At 51.6% G+C, this 22619-nt stretch overlaps 1 protein-coding gene across 2 annotated transcripts in view; it reads right to left on the reverse strand.

The window, feature by feature from the left end:
- KCNIP3 (potassium voltage-gated channel interacting protein 3) overlaps positions 1-22619 on the reverse strand; it is a 99036-nt gene that overhangs the window by 14553 nt on the left and 61864 nt on the right. The window contains exons 1-2 of one of the 2 annotated variants that reach the window (XM_042246504.2): positions 16643-17025; positions 343-467 (exon numbers count right to left, since the gene is read on the reverse strand). In XM_042246504.2, the coding sequence (XP_042102438.1) occupies positions 343-467; positions 16643-16745 (228 nt within the window). In that variant the 5' untranslated portion in view covers positions 16746-17025. Of the gene's footprint in view, positions 1-342; positions 468-16642; positions 17026-22619 lie in introns of those variants that run through there. The other variant, XM_027967108.3, reaches the window with a different exon arrangement.

Genomic DNA, 22619 nt, shown 5'->3' on the forward strand with positions numbered 1-22619 from the left:
CTCCCCCAGCCCCAGGCAGGGGAAAGCCCACTGGAGTGGGCATCATGGGAGGGGTAGGCGGGAGGGGGTGGCAGGACCCCTCATGCTAGGCTGGTCTGTCCCCATGTTCCTCCACTGTACCGGTACTGAGACACTCATAAGGGAAGTGCCTTCAGGACAGTGATTCTGGGCCCTGGCCCTCCCCGCAGACAGCTGTCCCACAAAACATCAGCCCCATAAAGCCCCTGGGGTATGCACTGTGCCGTGGGGAATTTCCAGAAGGTGTGCCAGCACCCTGCAGCCAGCGAAGGAGAGCCGGGGGATCAGGGCCAACCCCGGGGGTGGGGGATGTGGGGCACTCACGTTCTTGAAGCCCCTGTAGAGGCTCTGCAGCTCCTTCTTGGTGAACTTGGTCTGTGCCTGCAACTGGTCAAGCCCCTCTGGCTGGTGGCGCACTGCGGACAGCTCCAGCTCACTGTCGCTGCTGTCTGCGGGGGACACAGACCCAGGAGGGTGGAATATGTGGCCCTGCCCCCATCTCTCTCCAGTGTGGGTGCCAGGCTCCCGGTGGCAGTAAGGAGTGGGGAGACTCTCCTCGTGTGACTACCAGGTACGGCTGCCCAGGCTGTGCACTGCACAAATGGACCGGGTGCAGCTCAACAGCACACTCAGTTGTGCCTCCTGGTCTCTCTGCTGCCCTGCTCCTCACACACAATGGGCCCTCCCTGCTGGGCTCACCTGGAGCATGCCCACCCTCTCAGCCATATGCTGGGATGGGGGTGGGAGGTGGGAGTGAGTCTTGTACTGGAAACGCACTCAACAAGGGGAGGTGGAAAGGAAAAAGACAGAGACAAGTTGCAGGGCACCTTGACCTCAAAGACCCAATTCCTGGACCAGCTCCTCCACGCAGCCCTCCCTGATTTCCCCCAGGAACGGGAAGGGCACCCCTCTTGGCTCATCACACTGCTGCTTGGCTGCATTTCGTGTACGGGCTTAATTCACATTTGAGTAGAAAGTAAAATTTCAAGTTCTCTGTCTGTAGGGTAGGGACCAGATCTTTTATTTAATCACAACACTTCAAAATGGACAGCAGGGTCACATGGACACGGATTAGAAAGAAGAAACCCGAACTATCCCTATTTACAGATGACATAATTATCCATGTAGATAGTTTCAAAGAACATACAAAAAAAATCCTCTAATAAATGAGCTTAGCAAGGTCACAGGATACCAAGTCAATACAAAAAATCAATCACAGTTCTATAGAAAACCTGTATGCAGCAACAAAGACCCAGTGTAGCCAAAACTAAATAAATACATAATTCCAAAAAATGGTCCATATTTTAAAAAACCAGTTACATTTTATTGATCAACAATGTACCATTGGAAAACCAAAATTCTAAAAACTTGTTATACTAATTACAATCACCCATCCCATAAGTGAAGTAGGGAAGATAGATTAAAATATGAAAAAATATATAAATAATGGAATATAAAATATAAAATGATAATAATAAACAATAAAAATAATATAAAAATAAACAGGTAAAACAATCTAACAAAACAGGCACATAATCTGAATATTGAAAACGACAAAATGCGGATAAAAGAAATCACAGAAGATATAAGTAATGAGACACACTGTGTTCACAGATTGAAAGACTCAGCATTATAAAGATGTCAATTATCTTCAAAATGATTTACAGATTTAACATAATTCCAGTAAAAATCCCAGGACAATTTTTTTTGTAGATAGAGACACACTGATTCTAAAACTTATGTGGAAAGGCAAAATAAATGGATTCGATAAAAGAAACAAGTGGTAGAAATCAGTCTATCTGATTTCAAGACATTATACAGATATAATAAGCAAGAATGAGTGCTGTTGGAGAAAAGACACAGGTCTGCGGAGCAAAACAGCGAACCCAGAAATACGTCCACATAAACATGACTGAGACGATTTTTCACAAACGTGCAAAAGCAATTCAATGGAAAAAGTTTAATTTTTTTCAACAAATGGTGCTAGAAAAATTGGACGTCCATGTACACAAAAAATGAACTTTGACCTAAACCTTATTTCTTATACAAAACTTAACTCAAAATGGAGCATAGATTTAAAAGTCAGATGTAAAACTATAAAACTTTTAGAAAAAAATAGGAGAAAGTCTTTATGGCCTGGATTTAGGTGAAGAGTTCTTAGGCATGCACCAACAGAATGACTTATAAAAGAAAACATTGAAAACCTGTACTTCTTAATAAGAAAATTTTGCTCTGTAAGTGAAGTGAAGTTGCTCAGTCGTGTTCAACTCTTTGCGACCCCACAGACTGTAGCCTACCAGGCTCCTCTGTCCATGGGATTTTCCAGGCAATAGTACTGGAGTGGATTGCCATTTCCTTCTCCAGGGGACCTTCCCGACCCAGGCATCAAACCCTGGTCTCCCACATTGCAGACAGATGCTTTGCCAGCTGAGCCACCAGGGAAGAAAAGTTTTGCTCTGTTAAGAGACATCGTTAAATAGAAAGGGAAACTACAGACCTGCAAATCGAACTTCTAACAAAGGATGTTCAGAATATATAAAGAACTCTCAAAATTTATCAGTAAGAAAAAATACAACTCAATATTAATAAATGGGTAAAAAAAAAAAACCCAATCAAGCACTTCACCATAGAGGATATACAGATGGCAAACACACATGAGAAAGATGTTTAACACCGTATCCAATTAAAGAAATACAAACTAAAGCCACGGTGAAACACCACTGCACGCCAGTAAGAATCATGTGCTAAGTCGCGTCAGTCGTGTGCCTACAGCCCGCCAGGCGCCTCTGTCCACGGGATTCTCCAGTCGGGAATACTGGAATGGTTGCCTTGCCCTCCTCCAGGGCATCTTCCCGACCCAGGGATTGAGCCCGTGTCTCTTATGTCTCCTGCACTGGCAAGCGGGTTCTCCACGGACCCCACTTTCCTCTCAAGCTGCTGCTTTCTTCTCTCCTTTAACTCACCGTCTACACCTCCTCTCCTCTTAGCCTCCCTTGATCTCTCTCCTACGGGGCCTGTGCCCCGCCACTCCAAGCACACTGCTTTGCTTAGCTCACCGGTGACCTCCATATCGATTGTCCGGTGATCAGTGCAGCCGTCTTGACTCCTGAGTCACACAAGGACAACACGAGAGTGGACAGTATAGTGACTACACGGACGAACCCTGAGGCTATTATGCTAAGCGAAGAAGTCAAGAAAGACGAATACTGTATGATTTCAGTTACATGTGGAACCTACAAAAGCCTCACTCAGAGAAACAGAGTAGGCTGGTGGTTGCCAGGAAACAGAGGGTAGGGGGCGGTGAGATGTTGGTCAAAGGGCACCAGCTTCCAAGTATACGACGAATACATTCTGGGGGATCTAAGCTACGGTATGGTGACTACCCCTTGAAAGTTGCTAAGGGGTAGATCTTTTAAAATTATTTTTTAAATTAAGATGGCTGGATGGCATCATGGACTTGACGGACGTGAGTCTGAGTGAACTCCGGGAGATGGTGATGGACAGGGAGGCCTGGCGTGCTGCAATTCATGGGGTCACAAAGAGTCGGACACGACTGAGCGACTGAACTGAACTGAACTGAATTAATTCACTACTGGCTGCATTGAGTCTTTGTTTCAGTGCGGGCTCCAGAGCTCGCAGGCTTCAGTAGTTGCAATGCCTAGACTTAGTTGTTCCAAAAGGCACGTGGGATCTTAGTTCCCTGACCAGGGATCAAACCAATGTCCTCTGCGTTGCAAGGTGGATTCTTAACCACGGGGAGCAGATCTCCAACGTTCTCACCACCACCACAATAACAAAAAAATGATATTTATCTGAGGTGATAGATGCATCAGTTAACTTTATTGTGGGTGATCTTTACATACCCTTACACAATGTTAGGTGTTAATTATAGCTTAATACAGCTGGAAAAACAAACAAGTGAACAAAAAGAAAATTATGTGCCCATTTCACTTTGGAACATAGATGCAAAATCGTAAAGCATATTAGGTAACTTAATCCAACCGAATTAAAAAAAAAAAAGTACACCAGGATCAAAAAGGTTTTATCTGTAAGAGTGTAAGGAGAGAAAATCATATGAAAACCCTAATACAGAAAAAGCATTTGATAAACATCCACATCTATTTATAATTAAAATAAAAAAGCAAAAATTCTTAGCAAACTAGGAACTTTATAAGGGAACTTTATAAACTTGATGTTGCTTATATTTGTAAAACAAGTATTTCTTTACAGAAAATATTAGGTTTAATGGCAAAGGTTCACACACATTTTCTTTAAGATCTGGGACAAGCCAAGGTTGGCCACAGTTACCACTAAATGATGTCTGGCAAATACTCTAAGGAAATTTTGAAAAAGGAAACAAACAAACAAACAAAGCCCAAACAGTGTAAGAGTTGGGAAGTATAAGATAAAATTAACACTATTTATAGATGACATGGTCCCTACAGGGACCAAAAGAATCAATATACATGAGAGTTCACTATATGTTGCCAGATGTGAGATTAATTTATGAAAATCAATAGCAATTTTCTATACCAGTAATAACCACCTAGAAAATACAAGAAAAATAACATCCATAATAGAAATTAAAACTAAAAAGTATCTAAGTATTAACCAAAACTCAAAGAACCTCTATAAAGAAAGATAATCTGAATAAGAAAGACATTCCATCTTAGATATGATTATAATAACATTATAAAGATGTTATTTCTCCTGTGATAAATTATAAATTCAACACCATCTCAATCAAAAATCCAGTTGGATTTTTGAGGACTTTGATAAATTTACTCTGAAATGTATAGTGAAGAATTTAAAAATCCATAAGAATCTAGAAAGGAAGAGTAAAGAGAGAGTTTTCCCTGTTATATACTAAAACATTTATAATCACTGTAATAAAAATTGTGTGCTTGGTACAAGAATAGACAAACACACTAACAAACAGGCCAGAGAGCTCAAAAAGAGGCTGAGGTATAGCGGGACCTTCCCAGAAGCTTTGGGGAAAGGCCAGTTGTTTAGTATAATAGACAGTGTTAGGAAACTGACTCATCATATAAAGAAAATAAATCATCAAGAAAATAAATCATCACATAAAGAAAATAAATCATAAAGAAAATAAATCATCATATAAAGAAAATAAATACCTTGTGCAAAAGCAAGCTCCAGATTAACTAAAGATAACACGTGACAAGTGAGCTCTAGAGTTAAAATAAAATGTAGGCCTTTCCTGGTGACCCACTGGTGAAGACTCTGCCTGCCAATGCAGGGGACACGTGTTTGATCCCTGGTCTGGGAAGATCCCACATACCGCATGCCCTGGAGCAACTAAGTCTGTGCGCCCCAACTCCTGAGCCGGAGCTCTAGAGCCCGCAGGTTGCAACTAGAGAGTGGCCCTTGCTTGCTGCAACTAGAGAAGCCGCTTCCAGCAAGAAAGACCTAGTGCAGCCAAGCATAAATAAAACTTCACAATAAATAAATAAAAATAAAATGTAAAACAGTATCTTGCCAACCTAAAGGTGGGGGAAGATTTCTTAAAACTTCAAACCAGAAAGGACAAAAATTGATGAACTCCATCACATCAAAGGACTTCTGTTCAACAAAAGGCACCATGACCATGAGGGATGCTCAACACAGAGGGAGGAGACAGCAGGCAATATTTACAGCTGATGGAAGAAGAAGGTCTAGGATTGATAGACATCGGAAAAGGAGACCAGAGACCTGAATGAGAACAGGAAGATGGCACAACCTCCTCAACAAACAGCAAACGCAATTACGATGAGAAGTCCACACCTTCTGACTGACAAGAAACAAGAATAATGAAATAAGGGTCACAGGAGAGGACAGAGATCAATGGTCATTTTTAAACATGCTGGTGACTGTGTACATTGGTACAACCACTGTGGAAAACCGCTTGCATCTTCACATCTGCATACCTTAGAAAAAGCAACCACTCCAATTCTTGCCTGGAGAATCCCCTGGACAGAGGAGCCTGGCGGGCTACAGTTCATGCGGTTGCAAAGAGTCGGACATGGCTGAGCACGCACAACAACCCTTAGGGCACAGTAATCCTCCCTGGGGTATACATGCCAGAGAAAATCATCGCCCAGGGGTCCCTGGAGGACTCCACAGTAAAGACAGCCTGAATCAACCAAACGTCCATGGACAACAGAGCAGATGCATAGATTGTGCCCCCGCCGGAGGAAAGGTTGTACTGCAGTGAAAAATGGATGACCTATAACCCAGAGCAATGTGGGTAAGTCTTAGAAACAGTGTAGCTGAAAAAACAGTCCTAGGAGACCATGATTCTCGTTTTTTGGGTTTTTTTTGGTATAAAACTCAAAACCAAGGGGAATTCCCTCGTGGTCCAGCAGTTCGGACTCCATGTTTATATACATATACATATATATATATACACACACACATATATACACATATATATATATCTCCATCCTTACATATGCATTTAATGTGTTTTGTTAACGTTCTTGGTCTCTCAGTTGTGCTCGACTCTTTGTGACACCATGGACTGTAGCTTACCAGGTTCCTCTGTCCATGGGATTTTACAGGCAAGAATACTGGAGGGGGCTGCCGTGCCCTCCTCTGGGGGGTATTCCTGGCCGAGGGATTGAACCCGAGTCTCCTGGGTCTTCTGCATTGCAGATGGATTCTTCACCCGCCAAGTCATCGGGGAAGCCAGAATGCACTTAATACAGGTTAATAAAAATATTTAAAAGTAATTAGAGTCCCCAGATCAAGAGAGGGGGGAGAGAGAGAGAGAGAAAACACCTTTGGTCGGGAAGAACCACTGGTGACTTGGAAAATAAGCACAGCAATCCCAGGAGAAATGGTTAAAGGATAGACACAGGAAATTGACAGAGAAGGAAACAGGAAAAGCTAATAAACACGCACACTGGTGTTCAGAATCACGAGTATGAAAAACGCATCTGAGAATGATGAGAAAGAGTTACACCCGATGAACCTGCAAAATCAGCAGGTTCCTTACAGAGTCAAGCCTCAGTCAGGAAATGTGGGCTAACTACTTCCCGAGCTCTGGACTCACCTGCCTGCTTACCACCTGCAAGTGGAAATCCAGGAGGTCCTTAGATGGACCAAACCCAAACTGAGTTCCTAATCTTCCCCTGCAAACCCACTCCACCCACAGCCTTCCCTGGCTCAGTTGATGGCAACTCCACCCTGTGGATGCTCTCACCAAAAGCCTGGGCATAGACCTTCCTCCCAGCCCTCAGCCCCCATGCAAACCCTGCACCAGCCTGTGAGCCCCCCTCCCACCTTCACTGGCCCTCACCCCAACCGTCTCTTCTGCCTTGCTTTCCTGCTTCTGCCCTGCATCCTGCTGGTCTATTTTACAAATAGGGCTGGAGGAAGCGGCTGAAAACATATCCTCAGGTCCCCCTCTGTGCAACAGCCTCCCCCGGCTCTGAGTATAAACACAGAAGTCTGTAAATGGGCAATAACTGTGCTCCCTGCCCCCAGCTCTGACCTCATCTCCTGGGTCCCTCCCTTCACCACTCCCTGGATTCAGCCACGCTGCCCCTCTAGCTGCTCAAGCCCACCAGGCGCACTCCGTTGCTGTCCTCTGGCGTGAATGCTCTTCCGCAGAATCCACGCTGCCTGCTTCCCTCTGCTTGACTGTCACCTCCTCCAGGGTGTCCTGCGCCCCGCCATTCCTATATCCCCTTGTCTCTGTTTCACTCCCTTCATCCGGCCATGACTTTCTGGCATATACATATTTCTCTGTTTACTGGTGCGATGGACAGAGTTTTGTCTCTTTCCACAACTCACATGTTCTGGTTTCGTTTTAATTCCACTATTACTACACACATGCATGTCTGACCCTTTGCAACCCCATGGACTGCAGCCCCCCAAGCTCCCTTGTCCATTAGATTTTCCAGGCAAGAGCACTGTGGGCTGCCATTTCTACTTCAGGGGATCTTCCCAATCCAGGGATCAAATCCCAGTCTCCCATGTTCCCTGCCTTGGCAGGCAGATTCTTTACTGCTAAGCCATTGCTGAAGCCCAATTTTTTTTTTTTTAAATAACGTATTAATTTTTGGCTGTGCTGGGTCTTCAATGCTGTTGCCCTAAGCAGCAATGAAGTTGGAGCAAGGGGGGCTACTCTCCAGTTGGGGTGTGCAGGCTTCAGCAGTCACAGCACACGGGTTCAGCAGTTGCAGTTCCTGGGCTTTAAAGCACAGGCTCAATGGCTGTGGTGCATGGACTTAGCTGCTCCTAGGCATGTGGGATCTTCCCCTGACCAGGGACTGAACCGGCATCTCCTGCACTAGTAGGTGGATTCTTTATCACGAGCCACCAGGGAAGCACTTCCCCCTCCACCCACAACTCATATGTTGAAGCCCTAATCCTCAGTGTGATAAGGTCTTTAGGAGGTAATTAACGTTAGATGACCAAAAAAAAAAAAAAAAAAAAAAGGCAAAAAAAGCAAAATGGCTGTCTGAGGAGGCCTTACAAATAGCTGTGAAAAGCAAAGGAGAAAATGAAAGATATACCCATTTGAATGCAGAGTTCCAAAGAATAGCAAGCAGAGATGAGAAAATCTTCTTCAGCAATCAATGCAAAGAAATAGAGGAAAACAATAGAATGGGGAAGACTAGAGATCTCTTCAAGAAAATTAGAGACCCCAAGGGAACATTTCATGCAAAGATGGGCTCAATAAAGGACAGAAATGGTATGGACCTAACAGAAGCAGGAGATGTTAAGAAGTGTTAAGAATACACAGAAGAACTGTACGAAAAAGATCTTCCCGACCCAGATAATCACGATGGTGTGATCACTCACACTCACTTAGAGCCAGACATCCTGGAAAGTGAAGTCAAGTGGGCCTTAGGAAGCATTACTACGAACAAAGCTAGTGGAGGTGATGGAATTCCAGTTGAGCTATTTCAAATCCTGAAAGATGATGCTCTGAAAGTATTGCACTCAATATGTCAGCAAATTTGGAAAACTCAGCAGTGGCCACAGGACTGGAAAAGGTCAGTTTTCATTCCAATCCCAAAGAAAGGCAATGCCAAAGAATGCTCAAACTACTGCACAGTTGCACTCATCTCACACGCTAGTAAAGTCACGCCCAAATTTCTCCAAGCCAGGCTTCAACAATATGTGAACCATGAACTTCCAGATGTTCAAGCTGGTTTTAGAAAAGGCAGATAAACGAGAAAGATCAAATTGCCAGCATTCGCTGGATCATTGAAAAAGCAAGAGAGTTCCAGAAAAACATCCATTTCTGCTTCATTGACTATGCCAAAGCCTTTGACTGTGTGGATCACAATAAACTGTGAAAAATTCTGAAGGAGTTGGGTATACCAGACCACCTGACCTGCCTCTTGAGAAACCTGTATGCAGGTCAGGAAGCAACAGTCAGAACTGGACATGGAACAACAGACTGGTTCCAAATAGGAAGAGGAGTACGTCAAGGCTGTATATTGTTACCCTGCTTATTTAACTTATATGCAGAGTACATCATGAGAAACGTTTGGCTGGAAGAAGCACAAGCTGGAATCAAGATTGCCAGGAGAAATATCAATTACCTCAGATATGCAGATGACACCACCCTTACGGCAGAAAGAGCCTCTTGATGAACATTAAAGAGGAGAGTGAAAAAGCTGGCTTAAAGCTCAACATTCAGAAAATGAAGATCATGGCATCCGGTCCCTTCCCTTCATGGGAAATCGATGGGGAAACAGTGGAAACAGTGGCTGACTTTATTTTTTTGGGTTCCAAAATCACTGCAGATGGTGACTGCAGCCATGAAATTAAAAGACGCTTACTGTTTGGAAGGAAAGTTATGACCAACCTAGATAGCATATTACAAAGCAGAGACATTAGTCAACAAAGGTTCGTCTAGTCAAGGCTGTGGTTTTTCCAGTGGTCATGTATGGATGTGAGAGTCGGACTATGAAGAAAGCTGAGGGCCGAAGAATTGATGCTTTTGAACTGTGGTGTTGGAGAAGACTCTTGAGAGTCCCTTGGACTGCAAGGAGATCCAACCAGTCCATCCTAAAGGAGATCAGTCCTGGGTGTTCATTGGAAGGACTGGTGTTGAAGCTGAAACTCCAATACTTTGGCCACTTGATGCGAAGAGCTGACTCATCTGAAAAGACCCTGATGCTGGGAAAGATTGAAGGCAGGAGGAGAAGGGGACGACAGAGGATGAGATGGTTGGATGGCATCACCGACTCAATGGACGTGGGTTTGGGTGGACTCCGGGAGTTGGTGATGGACAGGGAGGCCTGGAGTGCTGCGGTTCTTGGGGTCGCAAAGAGTCAGACACGACTGAGCGACTGAACTGAACTGAAGGTTAAATGAAATCCTAATAAAGGTGGGGTTGTAGTCCAGAAGGATTTGGTGACCTTATAAGAGGATGAAGAGTGATTTCCTTTCCAAAAGGAAGGGAAGGAAAAGCCACGTGAGGACACAGCAAGAAGGTGACCTTCTACGTGAGAAGAGAGGCCTCACCAGAAACCAGCTCTGCTGGCCCCTTGGCTGGGGACTTCCAGCCTCCAGAGTTGTGGGAAAATACAGGTCCCTGGTCTGGGATATTCTATTAGGGCTTCCCTGGGGGCTCAGATGGTGAAGAATCCACCTGCAATGCAAGAGGCCCGGAACTGGTCCCTGGGTGGGGAGGATCCCCTGGAGGAGGCCCTGGCAGCCCAGCCCGGGGCTCTTGCCTGGAGACTCCCGCACACAGAGGAGCCTGGCGGGCGACCGTCCACGCCACGGCAGCTCAAGGGGAACACGCCCATCGGCCCTCCTGTCTGCTCACAGCTCACAGCTCACCCAGTCTGGAACAGGGCCGCCACGCAGTGCGGGAGGTGCCCTGTAACACCTGCTGGGCCGGATCCCTCACAGCTGTTTTCTCGGGTGGGTCCATGGACTACCGGCTGGGATGTCAACTTTTTTAAATCTGGCTGTGCTAGGTCTTAGCTGCAGCACGTGGGGTGCTCTAGTCGTGACACACGGGGATGTAGCTTCCCAACCCGGGGTCAAACCTGGGCCCCCCGCATTGGGAAGCAAGAAGTCTTAGCCGCTGGACCACCAGGGAAGTCCCTTGCGTGTCAATTTTAATGTCTCCAGGCTGGGCCTCTCTCTTGAAGCAACATTCCCTGTTGCTTACACCTGTTGGGCAGGGGATGGGTGAGGAATCAGAGAGAAGCAATATTCCAAGAATCAGGTGCAATGACGGCAGGGTCAAAGGGCATCCTGGGGAGGGGGTCCAGGGTGTGCCAAGAGCTATGTGGGCACGAGAACCACATAAGGGCCAAAGAGGGGGAAGGGCTTGTCTGATCTGCATTCCAGAATGGCCTCTCTGGTCTCGGGGGTCAAACAAAGAGACACAGAGAGGAGAGACTGGCAAGAGGCGCCGAGAAGGAAGAAGCCGCCGACCCTGGCTGCCACGTGGGCCAGGGCAAGGTGGTCCTGGGCCTAGATAGCCGCCTGCACCGCTCTCCTCACCTGCTGAGCAGCCTTGTTTGGCAAAGCCATGGAGCTAACTTGCCTCCACAGTCTCCCTCGTGCTCAGCCCTCCCCTTCCCTCGCCAAGGGCTGGTCTGGAACCATCCCCTCTCCATCAAGTATTCATGATAACCAGCGGACCAGCAATGCAGATTTCACCTCTTTAGCAAACAAGCATTTTGTCAAAGGCATGAAAGCATAAGGCTTTAAAAGACAGTTGTTTTGTGGTTGAATATTCCATGGTTGTTTGTGTTAGCGGTAAAGAACCTGGCTGACAATGCAGGAGATGTAAGAGACATGGGTTCGACCCCTGGGTCAGGAAGATCTCCTGGAGGAGGGCATGGCAACCCACTCTAGTTTCTTGCCTGGAGAATCCCATGGACACAGGAGCCTGGCAGGCTATAAACCATAGGGTTGCAAAAAGTCAGACACAACTGAAGCAACACAGCACGCATGCAAAGTCGTACCATGGTCTGACAGGTTACAGACCAGGCTTTCTTCCCATGGAGTAAAAGCCTTAGTCCCCGTCCCGTGTCCCCCACTCAACACAGCCCTCTCTGCACAAGACCCGCCTGCAGGGGCGAGGGAAGGGTGGCTCCGAGTCTTCAGCCCTTTGAGCTAAGGGCACAAGGTACTGGGCGAGGGGCAGCCCCGTGCATGACCCCCCCACCTGGCTGCCCTGACACCCCCTTGAGACCCTGCACTATGATGCTTCCCCGCCAGCCAGTATCCGGCTGCACTCCCCTTTGCAGCAAAGCTCCGAGCTGCTCTGTCCACACTTGCTGGTTCCAATCCCTCTTGAACCCAGAGGTTGGTCGGCCTGCCCTTGGCGCTGCAGCGCATTCCTGCAGTGAATGAACATAACCGGCCCAACTCTTGGAAGACGTCGGAACCCGCCACGGAGGCACTGGCTCTGCCAACAGGCAGACCAAACCCCGGAGGAGGCTGTCTCCATGTGGGCAGTCCCCATCCTTCCCCTCCCACTCTGTTCTCTTTGCCCGTCTGTACTCAGGCCCCCACAAGCCACCGGCTCTGCCCCAACCCCAACCAGAGGGAACTCTCCTCCGAGGGTTTCTCCCAGGGCCACCCTACAGGGAGGGCCAAGACCTTGCATTTCTGGTGTTCCAGGCCTGGTATACAATGGGTGCCGCCTAAGTATGGCTGAAAACGGCATATGATTTATCCAGACTCCACACCTGCTGTTTGGCAGGCAGTGCTGGGCACACCCTGGGGCCACAAGTGTATGGACACAGCGCTTGCAGCCTTTGGAGAGGTCACTGTAAGTGGGGACAGGGATCTAGAAAATTCCAGGACAGGGTCATCTAATACAACCCCAGGGGCAGGGATCCAGAAGGGTCAGGGGGAGTTCTCGGGGGAGCTGGTGCTTCTAATCCCATTCCCCACTTACAGACAGACTAGGAAGTGGAGCTGGGACAGGAATAGTGATCTCCCCAAGTTAATGTCAGCATGTCAGGGACCACATCAGAGCTGAAAGGCAGCTCTCCTAGCCCCTAGCCAGTGCTCCTTCTAGAACAAGGTTTCTCAACTTTACCACTGACATTTGGGTCTGAACATTCTTTAAAAACAAATTTTTTTTTTTTTTTTTACTTTGTGGCCACACTTCGTGCTATGTGGGGTCTCAGCTCCCTGAGCAGGGACTGAACCCGCACCCCCTGCACTGAGGCATGGAGTCTTGGCCACTGGACCGCCAGGGAAGTCCCTGGGCCTGAGCATTGTCTGTGGTGAGGAGCTGCCTGGGCCTGCGTGATGTTTAGCGGAATCCCTGGCCTCTACCCACTTGATGCCACTGGTACCCTCCCCATCGATTGTGGCAATCCAGAATACCTCCAGACATCACCAAACATCCGCTGAGGAGCAAAACTGCTCTCTGTGGAGAGCTACTAGTTAGAGCTCGGAAAATGTGGACTGAGATAAGACAGGCGGCAGTCCAAGCCAAGCCCTGGGCCACAGATGTGGACGGCAAAGACTGGTGTCAGGGCCAGGCCAGCCTTCCCAGTGAGCAACAAGCTTACCGGTCCAGCTCACTTTTCACCAGCGTGTCCACACTTACGAGATCGCTTAGATTTGTGTCCGGTAGGGAACTCTTTCAAAGTGCTTCAGCTCACCACACCCCTGGGAGGTGTACAGGGGGAAATGTTCTATTGGTATCCTCATTTTCTTGTTCTTGCTTAGTTGTTAAGCCATGTCAGACTCTTTGTGACCCCCTGGACTGTAGCCTGCCAGTCTCTTCTGTCCGTGGGATTTCCCAGGCAAGAATACTGCAGTGCGTTGCCATTTCCTTCTCCAGGGGATCTTCCCGACCCAAGGATCAAACCCGCATCTCCTGCACTGCAGGCAGGTTCTTTACCATTGAGCAACCTGGGAATCCGGGAGACTGAGGCTTGAGAAGGTTTGATGCACCAAGGTCAGCCAGTGAGCTTGTGGCCAAGCCAGGCTGGAACTCCCCACCAATGAAGTCGCCTAGAGACAGACACTGGTAGGACAGAGAGGAAGGCCTTTCAACTTCTGCATCTTCTTCTAGAAGCCTGTGTCCCCAGAACTCAAATCCATTAGTTCCTAACAATCCCCAGGGGCACCATAACTCTGGTCTCTTACAGATAAGAACTATGGAGGCTCAAAGAGGACGAGAGACAACAACCAATTAAATGCACGTCTTCTTGGAGGGGTGCCCTGTTCTCTCAGTGCCAGCTCACATCCAGGTAGGGGCCCAAGGGCCTGGGCTCCTCACAGCCCATGACAGTCCCTTAGACACTGCCTGGCCAATGGGCCCTTCCAGGCACTTAGCTGGCATCATTGTCATCAACACGGACCATCTGGTACTCAGAATTCCCTTCCTCTGATGCAGGAAGAAGTGGCTGGTCTGAGTGAGAGAATGTTTTCAACGCTGACTCAATTCTGCTATTAAGAGTAATCACCCTCTAATTACCGGTGAATGCCATGGTTCACAAAGTTTGTGCATTTACTACACACCAAGAATGATCCTGAGGGCATTAAAGCCTTTACTCAACTAGTTCAAAGTCTGCTGCAGCCCTACGGGGCAGGCCTTATTATTGGCCCCACTTTATAGTCAGGCCAAGGCTCAAACAGGTTAAGCCAGTATGTGTGGGTGATAGGAGATCCGAGCTCAGGGATCTCTGGCTGACTCTGAGGCTCCGTGCGCCTCCCACTGCATCGAGACCCCAGAAGTCAGAGGGCATGAGTGGACAAATATACCAGAAAAGACAAACTTATTAGAGCCGGAAGTGGGCTTCTCAGCAGGTCGAAAAAACCACCTGTGCTCTTGCTCGTCCAATCCACCTTGTAAACAAATCCTTTCTTAGAAATCGCGAAGGTAAACTTCAAGCTCCGAGAACCACAAGCATGTTGGGCTCCCTAAGAAGAGTGGGAGTGTCAATAACAAGTAGAGTGAGGCTGGCTGGTGGTCCCAGGAGGGCCCAGGCAATGGGGGAAGAGTAAGGTAGGGGCCTCAGACTCCCGAGTACCAAATCCCCCCTGCCCACCATGGACTCCAGGTGGGAAAGGGTGCGGGATGGGGGTGCACTAGTGGACGCAGGAGGCCTGGGCTCTGCGGGCACCGCTGGGTGAGATGCCCCCTACCCCCGCTTGTATTTCCCATGGAGGTGCCTGTCACAGACTCTTCCTGCCAGGCCCAGCATCCATCCAGCCAAGCGCAGGCCCAGTTTGGGCAATTACCTTCCCAGTGAAAGTCACTCAGTTGCTTCAACTCTCTGGAACCCCATGGACTGTAGCCCGCCAGGCTCCTCTGTCCATGAGATTTTCCAGGCAAGAATACTGGAGTGGGTTGCCATTCCCTTCTCCAGGGGATCTTCCTGGCCCAGAGACTGAACCTGGGTCCCCTGCATTGCAGGCAGATTCTTTACCATCTGAGCCACCAGGGAGCCTACCTTGCCCAGCTACAAAGTAAAGTTCAAGACGGCGCCTCTGAGAACCACCTTCAGCAAGCCCCTTCTCTCGGGGTCTCCTGAACTCACCTTGAAAGGGCGTGATGCAGCTCAGTGCCTTCTGAAGGGCACACGGCCACCGGCTTCAGGCAACAAGTCAGACCTGGGCCTGGCCTCCTGGTCCCGGGGCCCCTTTCTGCCCTCAGCAGCCCTTTGCAGGGGTTTGGGGGGGCACATCCCTAGGCCAGAGGGTGTGCTGGACAGTTCAGAGGCAAGGGCAGTTTCTCGCTCCTCCCCTCCCTGAGCCTCTGGGTTTTAGTCCCAGGAGCTGGAGCCTGGCAAGGTCAGTGGAGTGCTGAGGCAGGCAGGATGCCCATCCTCCCCTGAGGACTGCAGGGGCGCACAGGTGACGGAGAGAAGACCGGCCAGCCCCTTCCCCACAGTCCGGAGGGACAGGACACAGAGGATAAGTTACTGCCCTGGTGGGTCAAGGTTCCCCTTCACAATGGGTGTGCCCTGGAGGGGCTTCCTCTCCTAACCTGCACAGAGGTGGGTGGGAGGTACTGCCTGGGAGCAACTCTTAAGGGTACCTAAGTGTCAGGGGTCTCAGGGACACCGTCAGTGTCTGATTTAAGAGTTCGTCTGTCTCCTCGGTTAATATTTATTGGGACACAAACAGTGGCGCCTGAGGGTTGGTTACCCATTCCCGAGTCTTGCCTGGGGAAAGGGTACTGGATGTGGGCTACGGGTGAAGCGCCGGCCTCATCACGAGACAGAGGTTTTGTGTTACTCGCTGCTGCAGTCAGACGCCTTGGGCTGAGGGTCGTCCCTGCTATCTTCACCCTCTGCCACCTCCCACCGCCGGGCGCCAAGCTCACCGGGGGCGGCTCGGACCAACGGGCCTAGGACAGCCGGGGATGCCAGCTCAAGGCTTCTCCCGGGATCTCGCTTACACCCATCTCGAACACCGCGGCTGCACCCGCTCTGGGGCTTTTCAGTCTGAGCCCTCTATGCGCCCTTAGATCCAGACCAGCCCTCGGGAGCCAGGAGGGGGCGGTGGCCGAGACGGGCAGGGCCGCGGAGCACAGGGTCCCCGAGGGGCGCTCCTCGCCGGGTGGACCTGGGTACCCGCACCCCGGAGCGCAAGTGCTGCTCTCTCCCCTCTGACCGCCGGCCCCCGGCGCAGGGCCGCCAAAGGGCGGGTGGCCACGCGTTACCTTCCATGGACATGGGCTCCAGGATGCCGAACTGCTTGAGGACGGCGATGAACAGCAGTACCACCACGGCCATGGCGCACAGCTCCATGCCCTGGATGCCCATGGCGGCCCCCGCTGCCTGGGGCCGGGGCGTGCCCCTCGCCCTCACGCTGCCTCCGGAGGCACCGGGGCCGGTGCAGCCCGCCCGGCCTCTAGGGGAGACCGCGGCTCACATGCCCCCGGCAGGCGGGGCTGCAGGCGTCGGCTGGGCCGGAGCCCCGCGGAGGGCGGCGGCGGCGGCGAGCTGGGGCCGGCCGGGAGGTCGGATGCGGAGCTGCGACAGAGCCGGAGCGCAACTTTCCGAGTCAGCCGGCAAACTTCGAGGCTCGGCGGCGGCGCGGAGCGCAGCTCGCGTGGCCGGCTCTGGCCAGAGGCGCCTCCATGCCCGGAGCGGGCGCCGCGCCTCTTTCGGCCCCTCTCCAGCCCCAAGGGCTCCAGGGCACGGGGGCGCGGCGGCGGCGGCGGCGGCGGGGGTCCCCCGCGCTCCCGGTCGCCCCAGCCTCCATCGCGGCTCCCCGCGCGCTCATTGGCCTAGGCGCGGCGACCACCGGGGAGGAGTCCCCTGCGGGCTCCCCTCCCACCGCCCCCCACACACGCCGCGCGCGCCAGACCGGGAAGGGGCGGAGGGACGTGGCCCCGCCCCGCACCGGCCAGCCCGCAGACGGGGCCTGGCGCCCAGCCAGCGCTACCCAGCCAGCCCCCGCGTGCCCGAGCGGTCCGCGGTTTTGCAGAATCGCTCGTGCAGGGTGGGGCCGAGTGGCTGGGGAGGGGGCCGGGGCCGGAAGGGAGCAGCAGCGCCACTCCCCGGGGGCAGTCGGGGCTCCACTCTCCCGATGGAGGGGCGCGGAGCCTGGCCACCGCCGCTCTTCGCCCGGCGGGCCAGGACACAGCTGGCCTTCGGAGGATCCGGGAAGCCCTCTCGCCCCAGGGTATTTCCCACAACCATCAGTCCACGGCCGGAGATTGAACTTGGCCCTGGTCTGGCTTCCGTGCAAAAATGGAAAAGTTGGTAAAGTTCTCGAGTTCATGCGCTCGAGGCTTTAGGAGGGAGCTGGGCTTTGGCACTAGAGCCTACGAAGCTGAGTTCAACTCTTGACTTTGCTGCATGACCTTGGTCGAGTCAGGGACTTGCAGCCTCCTCCTCCTCGTCCGCAAAGAGGGGCTGGTGCCTGCCTTTCCGGCTGTGGGAAAGCCGAGCGGATGTCAAGTGCTACGCGCGGGCAGTTCGAGGGAGTGCTAAATCGTTTGTGGATCGCTTTCTTCCTGCCCGGGGACACAGAAGTAGGAGAGGAAAGCCGCTCAGAGGGAGGAGAAAGAAAGGGGAGAGGTGGGGGCGTGGCAGGGCGGAACCCGGCATCCTAGCCCCCAAACTCCGGGACTTTAGGGGCCGAAGCCATGACTCTCTGCTGCCCTCCGGCGGGCGCTGCGCGCGCGGTGCACTCACCGGCCCAGGACTCCGAGCGTCGCCACGGTGGGCTGCTGGGAACACTAAGTTCTCCCGTTCTCTGGTTTCTTAGTGGCGGGGGAAATCCAGCCCGGACCACGCCCGTGAAAGTGGGCCCTGTTTGGACCTAGCGCTTGAACAGCAGCGGGTCCCATTTATGGAGCCTCTACTACCCGCTCTTTCATTCAACAAATACTGAGCATGTACTGCTCCCTAGGCGCAGAGGGGCGTGGCGGAAAATCGCAGCGTGCATAGCCAAGGGCCCTGCTGGAACTGCAGGCGAGCCGAGCCTTTAGGTTTACTTGTAATCCTTAAAGGCTCTCCCAGTGGGCATTCCTCTTCTCCCACTTTACAGGTGAGAAAACTGAGACCTAGAGGGTGGATTATGGAAGGGGATACAGGTGCACCCCAGGCCTGCTGAATTCCAGAGCAGATGTTGTCCTAGGACAGGGCACTGCTTCTGGTGGATACTCAAGGAGAGAAAGGCCTGGCGTCTCTCTCTGTGCAGTTCAACGTCACTGTTTAACCCACGTGGGTAAAAGACTGAGTTATTGGAGATATTTTTAAAGAACTGTAAATCCGCAGCGTTCAATTCCACTTAAGTGGGCATGTGGTGAGTCTCCACTGACCAAAGGCAAGAGGTCTAAGTGGTTCTGTTGGAACCCACGAGTTGCTTGTGTGGTAGTCTAGAAAGGTTAAAAAGCCTCCTGCCATCTAATTTACACACTTCAGTGCTGAGCTAGCTAGTTCGCCAGTCTTCACTCAATAGCCTGGTTAAGAGCCCAGTGGCATGAAACCTCCCTAAGCCTATTCCTCATTCATAAAAGGGGTTTCCGTGGTAGCTCAGAGCATAAAGAAAACGCCTGCAATGTAGGAGATGTGGGTTCAGTCCCTGGGTGGAAAAGGTCTCCTGGAGGAGGAAATGGCAACCCACTGCAATATTCTTGCCTGGAGAGTTCCATGGACAGAGGAGCCTGGCGGGCTACAGTCCACGGGATGGCAAAGAGTTGACTGAGTGGCTAAGCACTCCCACATGCATTCATAAAAGGGGTGATGGCGGTGATGATCCAGACCCTGCAGGGGCTTGTAAAGAATTGGATAAAACAAGGCCTGGCATCTATCGCAGGCTCTCCGAGCAGGGAGCCTAAGATAGACGGAGGGCGGGAGGCAGGGAAGAGAGCAAGCAAAGGAAGCCATCTCGGGGTGAGGGGGGTTCCTCCTGAGCTGCCCCGACTCTGCTTCCTGCCTCAGTTTCCCCTGGTGCTCCCAAACACCTCCCCCATGAAAGTTTCAGTGACTACCCATAAACACCGAGCTAGAAACCAGACATCGATCCCTGGCTATGCAGCGTAAAATATTAACGATGTCTAAGTGGGTACCAGGGCTGAGAGGAGAAGGTCCGTTTGCTTGGCATTAGCAGCCCAGGCCAGGGGCCTAATGGATGGGAAGCTGACTGCCCTGCTCGCTCACTGGCCTGGGGCCTGCCAGCTTGGGGGCCAACCCAGGCCCACTGAGGCTGCGCCAGCAGCACTCTCAGAGCTCACATGCCCAGGACCTGGATCCCCCAGGGAGCTGGGAGACAACCCTCCAAGTCCCATACTTCCTTACCACACCCATGAAGGGCCAGGCTAGGCCTGGCCGTTCCCAGCTGTCTCTGGCTCCCCTCCCAGGGGGCATTTTCCTTGGCACTCATTCACCCCCCCCCTCACTCCCTAAAGTCCTCAGGGGGCAGGAAGCAAATTGGGTGTTGGCTATGCTCCCTGATGCCCGCTTTCTGCCTTAGGGGAGGGGCAGGCTCAGGGGAGGAGTGCAAACAGAGAAATCTCTGCAGGGCAGGGCCGCAGAGGTAGGGACTCCAGGAGCTGCTGGCTCTTCCTCAGGAGACAAGGGAAGGCGGGCGAGGGGTGGGGGTGGCTGAACCCACACTGGAGCCCTCACAGGTGGTATGGGAGGCCCCAGAGGGACTGGTCTAATATGTTTCAGAGACCCAGCTGCTTTGGGGCTGGGTGGGGTACCCTCTAAACCTAGGCTTGCACCTCGCACCTGAGGTCATAGTCTTCCTTTGGCCTGGAATTTTTTTTTAACTTTCAATTTGGAGTATAGCCAATTAACAATGTTGTGAAAGTTTCCGCTGGACAGCAAAGGGACTCAGCCACACATACAAATGCATGCATTCTCCCTCAAACTCCCCTCCCATCCAGGCTGCCACATGACATTAAGCAGAGTTCCCTGTGCTGCCGGTAGGTGCCTGGAATATCTTTGATGCCAGTCCAGTTCTGCCACCAGGAAGCCACCCTGGAACCCTGCACTAACCCCCTGCATGAACCCTGTCTCCTCTGAACCCCCAAGGCCTCTGCTGCCTGGGCCACACCCTCCGTGCTGCGTGCTGGCCGTCAGCCCCGACACTTCCCACGTCATCCGTGGTCCTCTTTTCTCACCAGCTGCCCCGCCCACCCCTGTGAGCTCAGGCCCTGTCCGCTTGGCCAGCTGGGTCACTGGGTGCTGCCTGCTTGCTGTTGTTCCTGACCGCCTAGCTGCCCAAGGATTTCAAGAGGCCTTTCAACTCTTAAGGGAGAGATTGGGACGGACACATGCTGTTCAAGAGACCCATTTCCTGCAGACAGCCCAGCAAGTTGTCCCTGTCCCAGCTCTCTGGAGGGCAGGCCTTCCTTGGTTCTAGTGCATTCTATTGGGCAGAAGGGGCATCATGCAATTTAGTCATCCTTCTCATATTTCATAACAGCCGGAGAATGCCCAGGAATGGAATTCCACAGCCAAAGAAATGCCTCTAAGATTCCTCCCTGTGATGTCCCAGGGCTCCTGAAATGCAGTGCAGCCAAAGCTGATCACACAGTCTCACCCCAAACCAGTCCCCCCTCAAGCTCCCTGTCACGGCTGCTCAGGCCCAAACCCTGGCTCTTAGACTGGGCTCTGCCTGTCCCCACTCCGGCCCAGTCCGTCACTCAGCCCTGGCACCGGGCCTCTTTCTCCTCCATCTCTGCTCCTGGGTGCCACCAGCCTGGCCACACCATCGCCCCTTTCTCCTGGACTCCCAACTCTGCCCTCCAAGCCCCCCTCCCCCAACTCTGCCCTCCTGTCTCCGTTCAGCAGCCAGAGTGATCATCTCAAGGTGAACATCAGATCCTTCTCTTGCTTGAAACCTCCAGTGGCCCTCTGACTCAACCCTGGTTGTGTCTGCCTGCTCGGTATTCCTCCCTCTGATTTGGTAGCAGCACCCGGATCTCTGGCAGGCAGTTTCAGAGGTTTGGGAACATGACTGGTCCATCAGCAATGATTCTTCTTTTCCAACTCCAGAACACTGCTGCACTGCCATGCGATGGGCGCCCCGTGGGGGCCAGGGTGATGACAGGCCTCCGTGGGACTGGCCCTGGGACAGGGGGGACGCGCTCTTACGATGACAGACAGTTGGCCGTCCTGCCGCCATCTGAGGACAGCAAGTCTGAGAATGTAGTCACTTCATAAGCAAACAGAGCAAAGGGCGGAGAGAAAGACTGAGTCCGGCGGACAGTGCTGTGTGCCCAGAGCCAGCTGTCCCTGATGGCACATCCAGACCTATTTATTCCAGTTAGAGGAGCCAATAAACCCCCCTATTGTTGCTTAAGCCGATGTGAGCTGGGTTGCAACCAAAATGGTCCTGATGAATGAATTCTCCACGACTCACAGACCAAAGATCAAAATCCCAAACAATCCCCATGAGAGCTGCTGGCATCTTCTGAGCACTTACTACTACCAGGCACTTCAGTATAACTCGTCTCCCTCATTCCTCACAGATTCCGATCTCTTGACAAGAGGAAGACATTAAAGCAGAGAGTGGCTGATGTTCTGTGGAAGGGCACACAGCTGACAGACCACAGCTTTAGGATTTGAACCCAAGCAGTCCAGCTCCACAGCCTGTGATTTTTAAAAAAGTATTTATTTATTTGGCTGCATAGGGTCCTGGCGACAGTGTTCAGCCTTCTGGGGAGCTCAGTTCCCCAGCCAGGGATCAAACCCGTGTTCCTGGCCTGTGAAGGCAGATTCTTAACCATTGAACCAGCAGGGAAGTTCTCAGAGCCTGCAATTGTAACTCAGCACCACCTTATCCCTCTAGACCCATAAGGTCAGGCTCCTCCCCCTCTCCTTTGCTCACACGACCCCACCCACGCCCGCAGCTGCCAGGACTCCGTCATCCCCAGGTCTTTGTGCAGGCTCTTCCCTGAGCCGTAGTGCCCTCCCTCCTCCTCCTCTTCTTCACCCACCCTAGTTATTCTTTGAGTCTCTGCTTAATGTCTTGTCTACAGAGGGGACTTTCCTGGCCTCCTCCCCCTTGTTAGTCTCTACATTAAGCTGAGGCTGGTCATGTGAACCAGGGCCAAGGCCCTATTTGCAACCCTGACCTGCTGGCAGATGTGGCCAAGGCGTTACACCTCTCCGAGCCTTCCTTTCCTTCTTGCAAAATGAGGTCACTTGATGCCATTTGCCTGCCTGTCACAC

Source organism: Ovis aries, chromosome 3, assembly GCF_016772045.2.
Source record: "Ovis aries strain OAR_USU_Benz2616 breed Rambouillet chromosome 3, ARS-UI_Ramb_v3.0, whole genome shotgun sequence".
NCBI classification, from domain to species: domain Eukaryota; kingdom Metazoa; phylum Chordata; class Mammalia; order Artiodactyla; family Bovidae; genus Ovis; species Ovis aries.